The sequence below is a fragment of the Paralichthys olivaceus genome, chromosome 22 (assembly GCF_024713975.1).
Source record: "Paralichthys olivaceus isolate ysfri-2021 chromosome 22, ASM2471397v2, whole genome shotgun sequence".
Classification (NCBI taxonomy): domain Eukaryota; kingdom Metazoa; phylum Chordata; class Actinopteri; order Pleuronectiformes; family Paralichthyidae; genus Paralichthys; species Paralichthys olivaceus.
In genome coordinates this window covers 7,604,725-7,617,374 of record NC_091114.1, presented here as the reverse complement: position 1 = coordinate 7,617,374, position 12,650 = coordinate 7,604,725, and the positions used below count along the sequence as shown (strand labels likewise).

General features: G+C 42.1%; 1 protein-coding gene across 4 annotated transcripts in view; it reads right to left on the bottom strand.

Annotated features, from left to right (window-relative positions):
• Positions 1–12,650, bottom strand: part of slc8a4b (solute carrier family 8 member 4b) — a 99,270-nt gene that overhangs the window by 28,651 nt on the left and 57,969 nt on the right. For all 4 annotated transcript variants that reach the window (XM_069518202.1, XM_069518203.1, XM_020095652.2 and 1 more), the window contains 6 exons: positions 12,161–12,574; positions 9,499–9,609; positions 8,948–9,100; positions 6,715–6,811; positions 6,351–6,542; positions 5,488–5,680 (listed from right to left, as the gene is read on the bottom strand). In XM_069518202.1, coding sequence (XP_069374303.1) covers positions 5,488–5,680; positions 6,351–6,542; positions 6,715–6,811; positions 8,948–9,100; positions 9,499–9,609; positions 12,161–12,574 — 1,160 coding nt within the window. The remainder of the gene's footprint in view (positions 1–5,487; positions 5,681–6,350; positions 6,543–6,714; positions 6,812–8,947; positions 9,101–9,498; positions 9,610–12,160; positions 12,575–12,650) is intronic.

Sequence of the window (12,650 nt, the reverse complement as noted above, 5' to 3'; positions counted from 1 at the left end):
GAGAAATTCGAAAATGAAAATTGTGGAAAGCACACACACTAATGCATCTATACGTACACGCACCGAAAGACACACACTTGCACACACGGTGTCACACACACGTACAGTGCTCGGCTCTTGGGGGATTTGGAGTTCAAAGAATGTTTTATTTTGGGAACAGCTTTGGGTTAGTCACCCTACTCTGGTGACAGACGGAGAAACAGGTTGCAAATATCAAACACTTTACAAGCAGCGCGACACGCACGCACACACCCATGCACGCTCACACACACAGGCTCACACTCTCACTTTCCTTGTATTTCCTCCGTCTCTCTCTTAATTCCAAGAAACCTCTCACCAGAGAGAGAATGGGCTCTTTAAACCCTACGAGTTGACTTTTTCTTCACCAGCAGCTGATGTACAATCGCAGCTCCTCTGACAGCGGTGTCAAAAACAATAATGCTTTGTGTGGGCTTCATTAACATAACACAACGTGGCAGGATGCTGGGATTACAACAACAGTAGATAATACCCCCTACATCAGAAAACATTATTACAGAGTCTGTCTCACTGAGGGTTGCCTACTGAACTGTGTTGTTGTTTGCATTGCATGAGATTTCTCTATAGTTGAGCATTCATACTGCTTAGCAACCATCACTAGGCACAGCTTGCCATGTGTGGATGGGGCTGTATCTGAGCAAGTGGAAACCCATGCGTCAGCCATTTGAAGCCTCGATTTTGGCATTTTGGCCAGCGCAGTTTTGCAACCCCTTGGCTACAATGTAAAGTCGCCAACATTAATAGTTATTGCAACACTCTTGGTCAGCATGGTTTATCCTCAAGTTCAATTAGGGACACATAGTAAAGGTTAAATGCAGCATCACTTCTTCAAAAACATCCAAAAAGCTGGAGATGGTTTGCAATGTAGGGAGTGCATGCACACACTTATACATGCACACCTGTTTGAAATTTGTAATGAGCAGCCAGGGGAGAGAGCCACGCACACACACACACACACACACACACACACGCACGCACGCACACACCTAACTGTCTGTGTCTTGGCTGTGACTCTGACTTTCAGGTCAGACAAAGGCTAAGAATAAACTGGTCCTGCTGAGCCTCTCTCTCTGTGTCACACACACACTTAGTATACAACACACACTGCTCACTTTGCCTTTGGCTTCTACACGCACAAGCACCCACACACACATATATGTTTTCCCTCCGATTCTTATCCTTCGCTTTACAAATCCCTCGCTTATCCTCCTCCTCGACTCTGTCCCTAGCTTGTTGAAAAAATCATTTATCTCTGGGAATTGGGATGTCCAATTCTATCCACGTTTTAAGGCTCACTTATTTTCAACATACCTGCACTACTTTCCCTGTAATTTGACGGACGGGGCTGCGTGCTGCTTAACAAGCAGTGTTATATGTTTCTCAATGCTTTTAATCTTAGTTACCTAAAGGAGTTGAGACCCTCTTGACGTCAGCTGTCTGTGGTGCCGAGGATAATGGATTTAGAAATATGAATAACAAACAATGAAAGCTTTAATAAAACATTTGGTTTGCTGTCTGCAAATTCTGGACTACTTAGGCTCTAAAACTCACAATTTGGTGGGAGGCACTCATCCATCTACCTCTAAAGGAGACATATTAAGCTATTTCAATTTCATTCTGTCCTCTAATGTATTATAGTTTTTTTTGTCCTTAAATGCACCACAATTGCATAATGCATAGCCACTAATCTTATCTAACCTAATGCCCCCTCACGAAACCTGGTAAAGCAATAGTGGATGGCGACATATCCGACATGCACTGGAACCGGCTGACCAATCACGACAGAGCACACTGGGCTTTAGCGTCAGGTTAATGTATCAGTTGTTAACCTTAACATCCTGTTCACTTCCAATATGTGAGAGGGGGCGATTAAAACATTTGCTTCCTGTGGAGAGGCAAATCACTGGGTGGCTTCACCTGCAGTTCAACTTTGGTGAACTTTGATGCATGTGTATGTGTGACTCGACCCTATTGGGAGGGGGGCCTTAAAGAGACATTTCTGACAGAGGCTGAAAGGCGGAGCTGCAGCAAAGAACAGTTGATGAAAGAGGGTATTAAACCAAATTACAATTATGAACCTGAATATGAGTAGAATATGTAATCTTTAAGAGAATCTTCATTATGGTGCTTTTGGGAAGCATCTATTAACTTTAAAAATGTACAGGTAGCACTTCACTGAAACGGGATCTCTGACCCCTGAATTTATAGGAGTCCTTTTCCTTCTCCACTTCCTTCTCCTCCCCTCAGCTCTTGTCAGTTAAGCTCCAGTGACTTTCAGCTTTTCTCCAAGAATGTTCAGCATCACTTGGCTTACCCCCACCAACCACCACCACGCTGCAGTTTTCTCACACTTTTAAAAAAGATTGTTCCAAAAGTTAATTCCAACAGACAGAATAATCAAGTGGCAGAAAAATATTGGGTTGCTTTAATGGACAAAAAGTAATAAATGAAAGGATCCTGGATGAGTGACATACTGTAGGAGGGACGGAACTGAGTGTAGGGAGTGTGTGGACATTGAGTTATGTCTGGGTTGTGATCCAGCTAAATTACCTTGGCAGTAGGTCCCTTCTGTCTGAGTAAAGAGTTCGACAGAGATGGATGGATGGAGATGATGAGGAGAGGGATGAAAGTGCAGAGAAAGATGGTGAGGTGAGAAATAGAAGGTGGAGAAGGTGAAAAAGTGTAAGGTACGCAGAGAAAGGCAAAAGGGAGGAAAGGGGTGAGGAAATGTCTGTGGAAATAAGTAAAAGGTGGCAGGCAGAAGGGAGGAAGATGCAAATGAAGAGCAGTCACGGGTTTGCAGGAGCGAGGGGTGAGGGAGGGGGAAAGACAGGAGATGACAGGGAGGTGAGGGTAAAGGAGAAGGTGAAGAAAGGAGGGAGCTAGGGAGGAGTGGAGAGGAATGATAAAAACTCAGAAGAAAATCTAAAAATATACACCCACTGAAATGTGAGGGATAGGAGAAAGAGATGAAGGGGAGAAGAAAGAAAGAAAGAAAGCACAAAGCAGGAGCAGCAAGACAGAAAAATAAAGAGGGGAGAGATTTCACGAGAGAGTGCAGACTGAACGAGTGGAGGGAGACATTGGAGACATGAGGGAAGAGAGATGAGGCAAAAACGAGGGGAAAAAGCTTGTGGGATATTTGATAATGAGAGAGGTAGTAATCCACCTCAAGCCTTAATTCAGGAACTGATTGGACCTCTTGGGAAACAAAAGTGGATGGATGGATCGATGGATGGATGGATAGAGATGACAAGGAGAAGGATGAAAGGGTGTAATGTACAAAGAGGAAAAGGGGGAGGAAACATCTGAAGGTGTAATGGATGAATGGAGTGAAATGATACTACAGCATGGCAGGCTGTAAAAAGATGGAGAGAAGGTTAAAAAGAAAAGGCATAAGCATAGATGAGAGTTGACGTGTGAAAAGGGGGAGTTCACACGAGAATGAAGAACAAGGGACAAACAGAGCACTGTAGAAAAGGTGGACAGGGGGAGGGAAACAACAGGAAAAACTGCTAAAGGTTACAGGTGCACAGTGGGGAGGTCCTCCCACTACGCCCACACTCGACCAATCATGAGTCAGTCTTTCAATTAAAACCAAATCAGAAAAAGAACACTTGAGTAGACATCAGTGTGCGACGCTTATCTCCTTAACAAGACGGAAACCATCCGAAAACCATTGAGAAAATGTATTTCACATGTACTTTGACATTTTTCAGTTTGGTCCATGTCCCATCTCATTGTTTACTCTCGACCCACAAACCTTAACTCCATTTGGGGTAAAATATCTCCATAATCCTTTTGTAGCTAACGCTGCAACAGTAGTTTCACTTTCAGCTAATCTAATCGGCTGCAATCTCCACTCCGCTCACATCAGCCCTGTATTTAGTTTCCTGTAGTGACACATAAGCGGCGGACTCTTACTGCGGTACCTGAGGGCAGCCTTGATCCTGCAGTATATCTTCATCTTATCTCCCCGTCTCCTCCCTCCCACTGTAGCTCCTGCTCGCTCCGTTCTCAACCCCTCATGGCCTCACTGTTCACTCGCAGCAGTGATTTCATCAGGAGTAGTACGTGATTACACACACACACACACACACACACACACACACACACACACACAGACACACTGCCCTTGTAATGACACTTCTACCTAGAGGCTGGCTGGTATCAGATGAAGAACTTCTTGTCCATGATGCCATTATCTGAATTTTTGTACGGCACAGACACACACTGGTATACTGCTTTACTTGTGAGGACCCTAAATGACATAAAGAATGTTCAAAGTTCATAACTAGAGTATATACCTAATCCCATCTCTTGCACATAGAGTGTGTATTTTGTATTTTTGTACTTACTATTGAATCGTAAACTATTGTATCATATCTCTCTATTTATCTATCCATCTGTCTTTCTCTCTGTCTATCTATTTATCTATCTATCTTAAACCTAATGCCACACTCACACAATCTTGCAATCAACACATAAAACTAAAAAATGGTTCTTACAAGAACTGCGGTATAAGATTATACACACACTCCATCTTCTTAGTCTTTCTCCGAGGGCGAGCCAGAAACAAACTTTTTGAACAGCCTTGCCAACATTTGCTTCCCCTAAACCCCCAAGCACATAATGTATACACAATAACACACACATCTATACCATTATACTTGCAAGGATGCTCACGGGCATAAATGTGCCGACCATCGTCATGTCATAAGAATAAAACACTTAACAGTGTTCACATGTCCTAACACTGACTTTAACCTTGTGAATCAGACAGCCCCTTGAGGAAGTGTGAAATGTCCTCACTTTGCATGAACACCCTCACTTTTACCTTCTGAAACTCTTAATTGATTCCCATGCACAGAGATGTACAATTCCACACACACTCTCACACATGCACACAGAACACTTGCTTTACGGGCCCCAGGAGGCATTGAGTAAAACTGCGTTCCCGACCACTTTATGTATTGGTCAATTTAACACCGCTAACATCAGCATATTAAAAATGCATGCGCCTAAGGATGCAAAAGCACCTTCGTGTGTGTGAGTGTGTGCAAGTGTACGCACACGCGCTTGCAAGAAGGAGAATGCAGAGTAGCCTATCTTGTAGAGTGGCAATATTACACTGTTCTCTACATAATTGAGCTATTTACTCTGTGAATTCATGTTAAAACGCTCTGTCAACCTACAAGGTGTTTGTTGAACGGGTGGGAATCAGACAGGTAGCACAGAGAAAGGGGATTGTATCATTTGTAATAAAAAAAAACGTTTTTCAGTATTACAAAAAACATATTTTTAAATTGAAGGTGAATTGAGTTTTGTACCGTGTAGACGTGCATTATAGAGCAACTAGGGATATCATGCAAAAAAAAACTTTCTTTAGTTTAATCAAACACGTTCTGGATTTATATCTACAGCTACTGACAACATCTCTGTACTCACATCGTCTCGTCGTTCTGAAACTCCAGCTTGCCAGATGATAGTTCGTAGTCCTCCCCTCCTTTGGCGGTGCCATCCAGCGTCCGATAGGTGACGGCTACGAGGCCCCGGGCCCCTGAAGTCCTGAGCACCTTCACCTCCATCACACCTACACTCTCGCTCACCCTCTGACTGGCGCTCTCAAAGGTAAAGATACCTGGGAAAGAAGGAAAGAGAGAGAATGCATTACTTCCCTGGGGAAAAGCACAGGAGAGATTTGGAAGATGAGGCTGCTATCACCAGCTTGCACTCCAAGGTGTATGGTATATATAGTGAGAGGCTAATAGATTACCACCCACTCTCTCTAGATAAAAGATAAAAAGCATTAAGTGAACACCCACTCATCCTCCCCGCACTTCCATTCTCTTTGGATGTTATTAAAGTCCTGTAAATGAAAAAGTGGATTGCGAGCTGGAACTCTTTAAACATTCCTGTGATACCTTTTGTGGATGTCCTGGGACTACATTCTGTAGCAAAGTGATACAACCAAGAGGATATGACACAAAGCTGAAGCAACACAAAGAAAGCCAAATTATTTATCCATTATATACCCCCCATAGTAATGTTATTAAATTATAAAAAATTGTAATATCACTTCATCAACCTTCTGTTGACAATTTTGTGTTTTGCCAATATAAATCTAAAATTTAAATATAAAGTAATGAGGGCAACTTTACAAATGAAAGTTATTAAAGTTATAGTTTAAGCAAATACTCTGCTAAGTTTAAAATGGCATTGAATATTATTTCTTTACTCAGCCGAGCAATTTCAAGTTTGTGTCATGATTCCATTTAAGTTAGAGGAATTTCCTCTAACATGATTCTTACCTGCATGATCGTCATCGTAGATGGTCACTGTGGCGCTGTGGTTGTTGCCCAGCACAGCTTTAGGGGTGACACTGTTGTCCAGAGGGACGGTGCCGATCTCCGGATAACCAACCAATCGAGGGTTACTGAGGTGGACGTAGAAATACTCATCCTCCTCAAAGATGTCGTCATCAATCACTCCGACTGTGATCTCTGGTAAGATAAATGTTTAGTTATTTGATTTCAACAATACATCCTCAAATCATATTTTTGTTAAGGCCAGCAGTAAAAGATATGCAGTTGTCCACTGCTACTTGAGCTTCAGGCTCAGTGAGATGTTTTTTGAAAATATGCCATGACTCGTTGCTGTCAGTGTTGTTTTTACCTTTGAGGGTCTCCCCAGGCTTAAACATCAGCGTTCCCTCTGCGAACTCATAATCTGAACCTGCGTTTGCTGTACCGTCCTCTGTGCGATAATCCACCTGAGGGAGATAGCGACGCAGAGAGATGGGAAGAAAAAACGAGCCGTCAAAGATGAAACAGAAAAGTTAAAAGGTGTTAAAAAGACCAGATAAGCACAAAGGAAAGAGGAGAAAAAAGATAGAGGAGAGGCATTTTGGGAAGATGGGAACAGAGGGTGAGAGAGAGAGCAAGAAAAACAGCTTCATTAAACCGAGCCCTGTGGTCAGATACAGTCTGATAATAATGACTTTGAAGATAGTACAACAAAACTTTCCCTGTATCCTCTTCCTCCTGTCTGTCCTCTCGCCATCTGCTTGGTTGTTTACCCTCCTCCACCGCACACAGAGCCTTACAAACATATCTACTTTACCTCTAGTCAGGAAAGGGCCATCACATTCTGTCCTCTTTCTTTTAACATTTGAAAAGAAAATCTGTTTGTAGAAAGAGCTGAATCTGCGTTCAATGTTATTGCTGCTATTGTGCTCATCGTCATGCCTCCACTCGATTTTTAGCCCTTCATGAAATGTGCATAAAGGACAAAGCTCTTATAAACTTATTTTGAATACAGCCATTAAGCTGGCTGATATCTCTGAGACTACTGTATTACTGTATACCGTGGCTCCATTGAATTTAAAATATATCACAAGGATTGTCGAGTGATTTTAAATTACATATCAAAGTTACATTTTCATATGATTTAAAAAGTAAAAAGATTATAATAAAAAAACTGTTCCATTAAAAGTGATGTGGATATGGATACATCCACCGATCCACCGATGACTGTGTGTTTAAATGACAGACCGAGTTGTTCTGTTCTGGGATAATCTGCTCTAATTACTATTTACTATACTATGTATGAATGCACATGACTTAAACTACAAAAAAATGCTTTCAAAAGTGTTGTAAGAATTAAAATTGGCTTTGGCTCGACTCTCAGATCGCTATCCACAGATTCTGGTTAGACATCACCAGTACAATATGGCAACACTTACATCCTTTATATTTTGGCTTGTGGGAAGAAGTGTACACATGCTTTCCATCTTTATATTGAGACGTTAGTTCCAGCAGACAACTGTTTTCAGTGACATATCTCCAAAACCCCACAGTGCACTGCCTGCCCTGCAGCAGGCAATGGAATAAGAAACTAGTTAGTTAACGGAGAGGCACATTTAGCAGCTACAGATCTTTCCCTTAGGAGTTCATGGAGTGCAAAACAAAGTTTAAAGGAGAGACAATATTGCAGATTCATCAGGTGAATCCAAATTGAAGCTAGGGCTGCTGAGCGTCTGCTGGATGTGCATATATACTGTACAGCAACTTTCCCTTAAGAGATGACTATTATCAGAGTTGTATGAACAGCTTGTTTCCATTACTACAAGTTACCAAAAACTAGTTTAAATTAGTAGGACCACTTCTTTAGAATTTCACTTTAACAGAGGATAAATTACTATGTTTATTTCTTTGACCTTCATTTGAGGGCATTAAAACAATTCTGTGATTGTGGGTAGATTGTTGGAAATGTTTCCCAGTTCAAGAAGTTGGCCACTGAGTTCATGTTGCCTTGTTGGGTAATTCTGCTGGGAGCATTTCTTCCTCTTTAAAGCGCTGCTCTGACACCACGCCTGAGGAGCCTGTGCCAGGGCTAAACAGGCCACTTGACTTGGCAGCTAGAGCCTTCAGAGGGCACCACATTCAGGCCACGCCATCAGCGCAACTCCACAGACAACACTGATGTTGCAGCATAGTTTCATTTGAATACAAGGGGAGGAATACAGGAGATAGCAAATCCCCTGTAGCAATAGTGAGCAGATCAGCTATCATTCCACTGACACAGTCCATGGGAGGCTTAAAGAAAAATATGTTATTCAGTGTATCAGCCTGCTGTTAAAATCCTGATCAATGAGGCTCTGCAGAAAGATGTGTTGTTTGAGATAAACCAAGAGAAAAGCTGGAATCCAAAACTCTCTAAGGTTTTTTCTCCCAGTTCTCCTCTATTCACCTCTCACCCACTTTTATCCCTTTACCAGCATCACACCGGAGTGTCAAGGCGAGAAGATGATTTGATTAAGTATGATCAGAATAAAAGTGCAAAAGAATAGCGCCCCATTCCATATCTCCCTAATACGTACACTGTCATTCATTCATTCCACACGCACCTTGACGGTAACTCCGGGGTCACCTCCGTGTCTGCCTACGGTCAGTTTCAGGGAGCCACAGTTTTCGAAGCACTGGTACAACGAGGGTTCGAAATCCAACCTGATGGTGTGAGGGTCGTCCTCTTGGGCTTGGGTCTCATGGCTGCTCACCACCTGGAAAAACAACACAGTATCAGTGTAACTGCATTCAATGTCTTTTTTCTTTGATATTTTTTGTTACCATATCATTCATATGATTTATTTTTCAGAACAGTGGTCTGCATTAAAGGTCTGATACAAGTGTTTGCTTATTATGTACAGTGTCATATATTTGAACAGTTCAACAGGGTGATGTGGAGAGAAGCTAAGACAAATAAATCCATCAGTGACAGAAGAACTACAATGACGTGTATTTCCTGGAGGGAGTGATAAACAGATTCAGTGTGGTCTCGTGAATTTTCAGTTAAATGTAGAATGGAGGAATATTTACATTACAGGCTTTTATCGAAAACGACTGAAGATATTGCGTGTGTTTGTGTGTTTGTGTGTTTGTGTGTTTGTGTGTGTCTCACCTTGCGAGCCTGGTCGGCGGCATGCTTCTTGAGGATGTTGCCGGCTCCAATCATCATCCTGGTTGCCTGGATACGATAGAACGCCCTGCTCTTCTGCTGCTGCATCAGGACCTGATCAACAAAACACACACCAAAACAAATTTATCAACAAAGTGATTTATTGTTCCTATCGTTTTAATTTATGACTTAATTTGTTTTCCCTGACTTTCAAACTGTCAGAGGCAATTGAAAGGTTAAGCAGTGAATCTCTCGGGGGAAATTCTGCTCATGCCTCCGCAGGGAGGTTTGAGGTCCAAGGTCACCTACAGATTCACTGAGTTAATTAAGCAAACTTCAAAAGGGTTGAGCCCAGTTGCTGCACTTGGAGATGAGCCATGTGTATTTATCTTGTGGTGTTTGAGCTTGAAAAGGTTTAACGCTTTGGTTTCTTAGCAATACGCTGCCAAGACATAGAAAATAAATGAGTACATGAGTGGAATCAAGCTGAAAAAGAATAATTGGAACTTGTAGAAATCCACTTTCTCTCAGACTACACTGCGAAACACACACTGGACTGTATTCCTCTGGCAAACTTGAAATCTAATGAGCCTTATCAATCTATACTTAATGATTTCAATAAAAAAGTATGGGTGACTAGCCATTTGATATCCTAATGATCCGCCAAATTGAAAATGAAGAAATTGGCCACTCTAGCTTTGGAGATCATTAGATTACATCTGGCATCGGAGCTGGGGAACACTGTGATCTATTTAAATTAAAAGGAAGTGAGCTGGAAACCTTCAAATCTGCATCTCTTTAGATGGAAGGAATCGATAATTACTAGTGGAATTAAAACTTGATCTGTTTTTTTGCTGACCAAGCTGCTCTATCTAAGTCCAATTCCCCCTGACCCCTCAGTGGGGAAAAAAAACCCACTACTTAAATTTTTACTCAGCATTCACCATGACCACAAGAACCTCAATTTACCTTGTCAGGTTTAATCTGTAGGGCGGCTGTCATTCTTATTTAAAGCTCAAGGGAGGAGCTGGAATAGGGAGGAAGCTCTGAATTGCGCTCTTTTTCCTCCCTTCTTTCCTTCTTTTCTTCTCTAACAAAAACTGAAGACCCAGCAATGACTCATGGAGAGGATAAATGAGTAGAATACACACTTCTCCAAATTTAAAGTAACTGTAGTAAAAGTTGCAACATGGTACGACAGCTATATAATAGTAGTTACTTTCTTTTCAACAGATTTTATTCAGATTAGAGCCAAATAACCAAGAGACGATTAATCACTGTGAAACAGACCATTAAACCCTAAATAAGCTAATGCCAAATGTAACCAAAATTACATTTAGAACAAAGCAAGGTTTCGTCACTTGTGGATATCATTAACAAATCAACACGTAACTTGAGGTCCACTTCCTGTAGCTTTTTGCAAAGCTTTTAACTGCATCTCATTTTAAAGCCTTCACTGCCTTCATACATTTTGTGAAATGCAGATGAAAACTAAGACGAAAGGCAAACTTGTTAACCTCAAGTGATTTTTTTCTTCTCAAGCTATAGCTATATTATATTATTTATAAGTAACAGTTCACATCAGCATGTTAGTAGATTGTTAGTGTAGTACTGTGTCCTGCTTATGGTTCATGATGAAGAAGTGGAGTATGAGGAATATCCACAAAAACAACTCCTCTGTGAGTTTGTTTAGATCATTAGGGACTTACTCAGCCAATTCAATTTCTCCACTTGCAGTGGCCGACATAAATAGTGAGATTAATTCTATTTACTGATGCAGTCATGCAAAGATTAGCCAGTGGAATACAACTCATTTGTTAACAGCTCGAAAGTTGCACGGTAACATTTTGAATGTTCTCTGTATAGCAGCTCTACTGTCACCTTCAACAACTGTCACCTTGTTAACACCTCATTGTTGTTACCCTCAGAGGAGTCAGATATGAAAAGTGATGCATGACGTTGTGGCTGCGACTAATTCATTATGTAAATATAGAACTCGAGAAGCTCGGAAACTCTGCGAAACAAAACTTTAAGAGTGAAGTCAACAGAAGTGGAGACAGTGAGTTGAGTGAAATGAAGAGTTGTGTTCAGGTGGCTCATTTTCTTAATTTACAGCGAATCAGCTGTAAGTGCACAAGTCCACACATCCTTTATAAGCTGACACTCCAAACAGGCAGCTCCTCTGATACTCATTTTCACACTGTGCTGCTGTAGCTCTCTCGAATGTCCTATTCAGTTTTTGGTCTCATGAACTCCTACTGCCCATTTGTTTGTGAAGGGAATAGTTTGAAACAGCTTGTCTAGCGCTCTTCAAAATAAAATCAACTGATTTGTGATAGTGAAGCCATTTTCAGACATGAACTGCTCATGTAGGAGAGGAGCAGGAGATTGTCCTGGTGAGACACAGTCACTGCTGCAGGAGAAGTCTGTATTTGCCGTCTTCTACGTGTATGCACCTCCTTTTCATCCTGAGATATTCATCCATTGTGTATTAGAAACATAATCAATCACCTCCAACAACCAGCTTTAGCTCCACACAAACATGAGAGTGGTGTAAATCTTTTCAACAAAAAAAAGTGCATAAGCATATTTACCTTAACGTCTTTTATATTTCCCTAAATCCAAAAGGCTAGCATGTGTTGGTGTGCATATGTAGCCACCTAACCTGATAATTAGCCATCTCAATTAGCTGCTCCATGTCTTTATCCGGGTGCCTCTGCTTCAGCTCCTTCAGCGTCCTCGCCATGTCCCTCCTGGCCTCGTCCTCCTCGTCCTTTGCTCCTCCTTCCTCTGTCATCCCTCCGTCCATCCCGCCGTGACAGTTCAGCGCCATCTGTCCGTCCAGCTCCAGCATGTCCATCTTGGTGAACCCACCTGGACCCAGCGCTCCTCCTCCTCCTCCGTCCATGCCCCTGATCCCTACGTCTGCCCCGCCCTCCGTCTCGATGATGATGCCGCGGTTCTTGTCGGCACGGTAGCGCTTGCGGACATACTTGTAGATGAGGAGACGTCGGTCAGCCACCCAGGCCTGGACCACGCAGAGTGGGAAGTAGAGGAAGGTCAGCACCGCCTCCCATACCTAGAGGAGAGAAGAGATAGGGTTCACACCTTTTTTCCATCCTCTCTTTACTTCCTTACCTTCCCTGCAACACAAC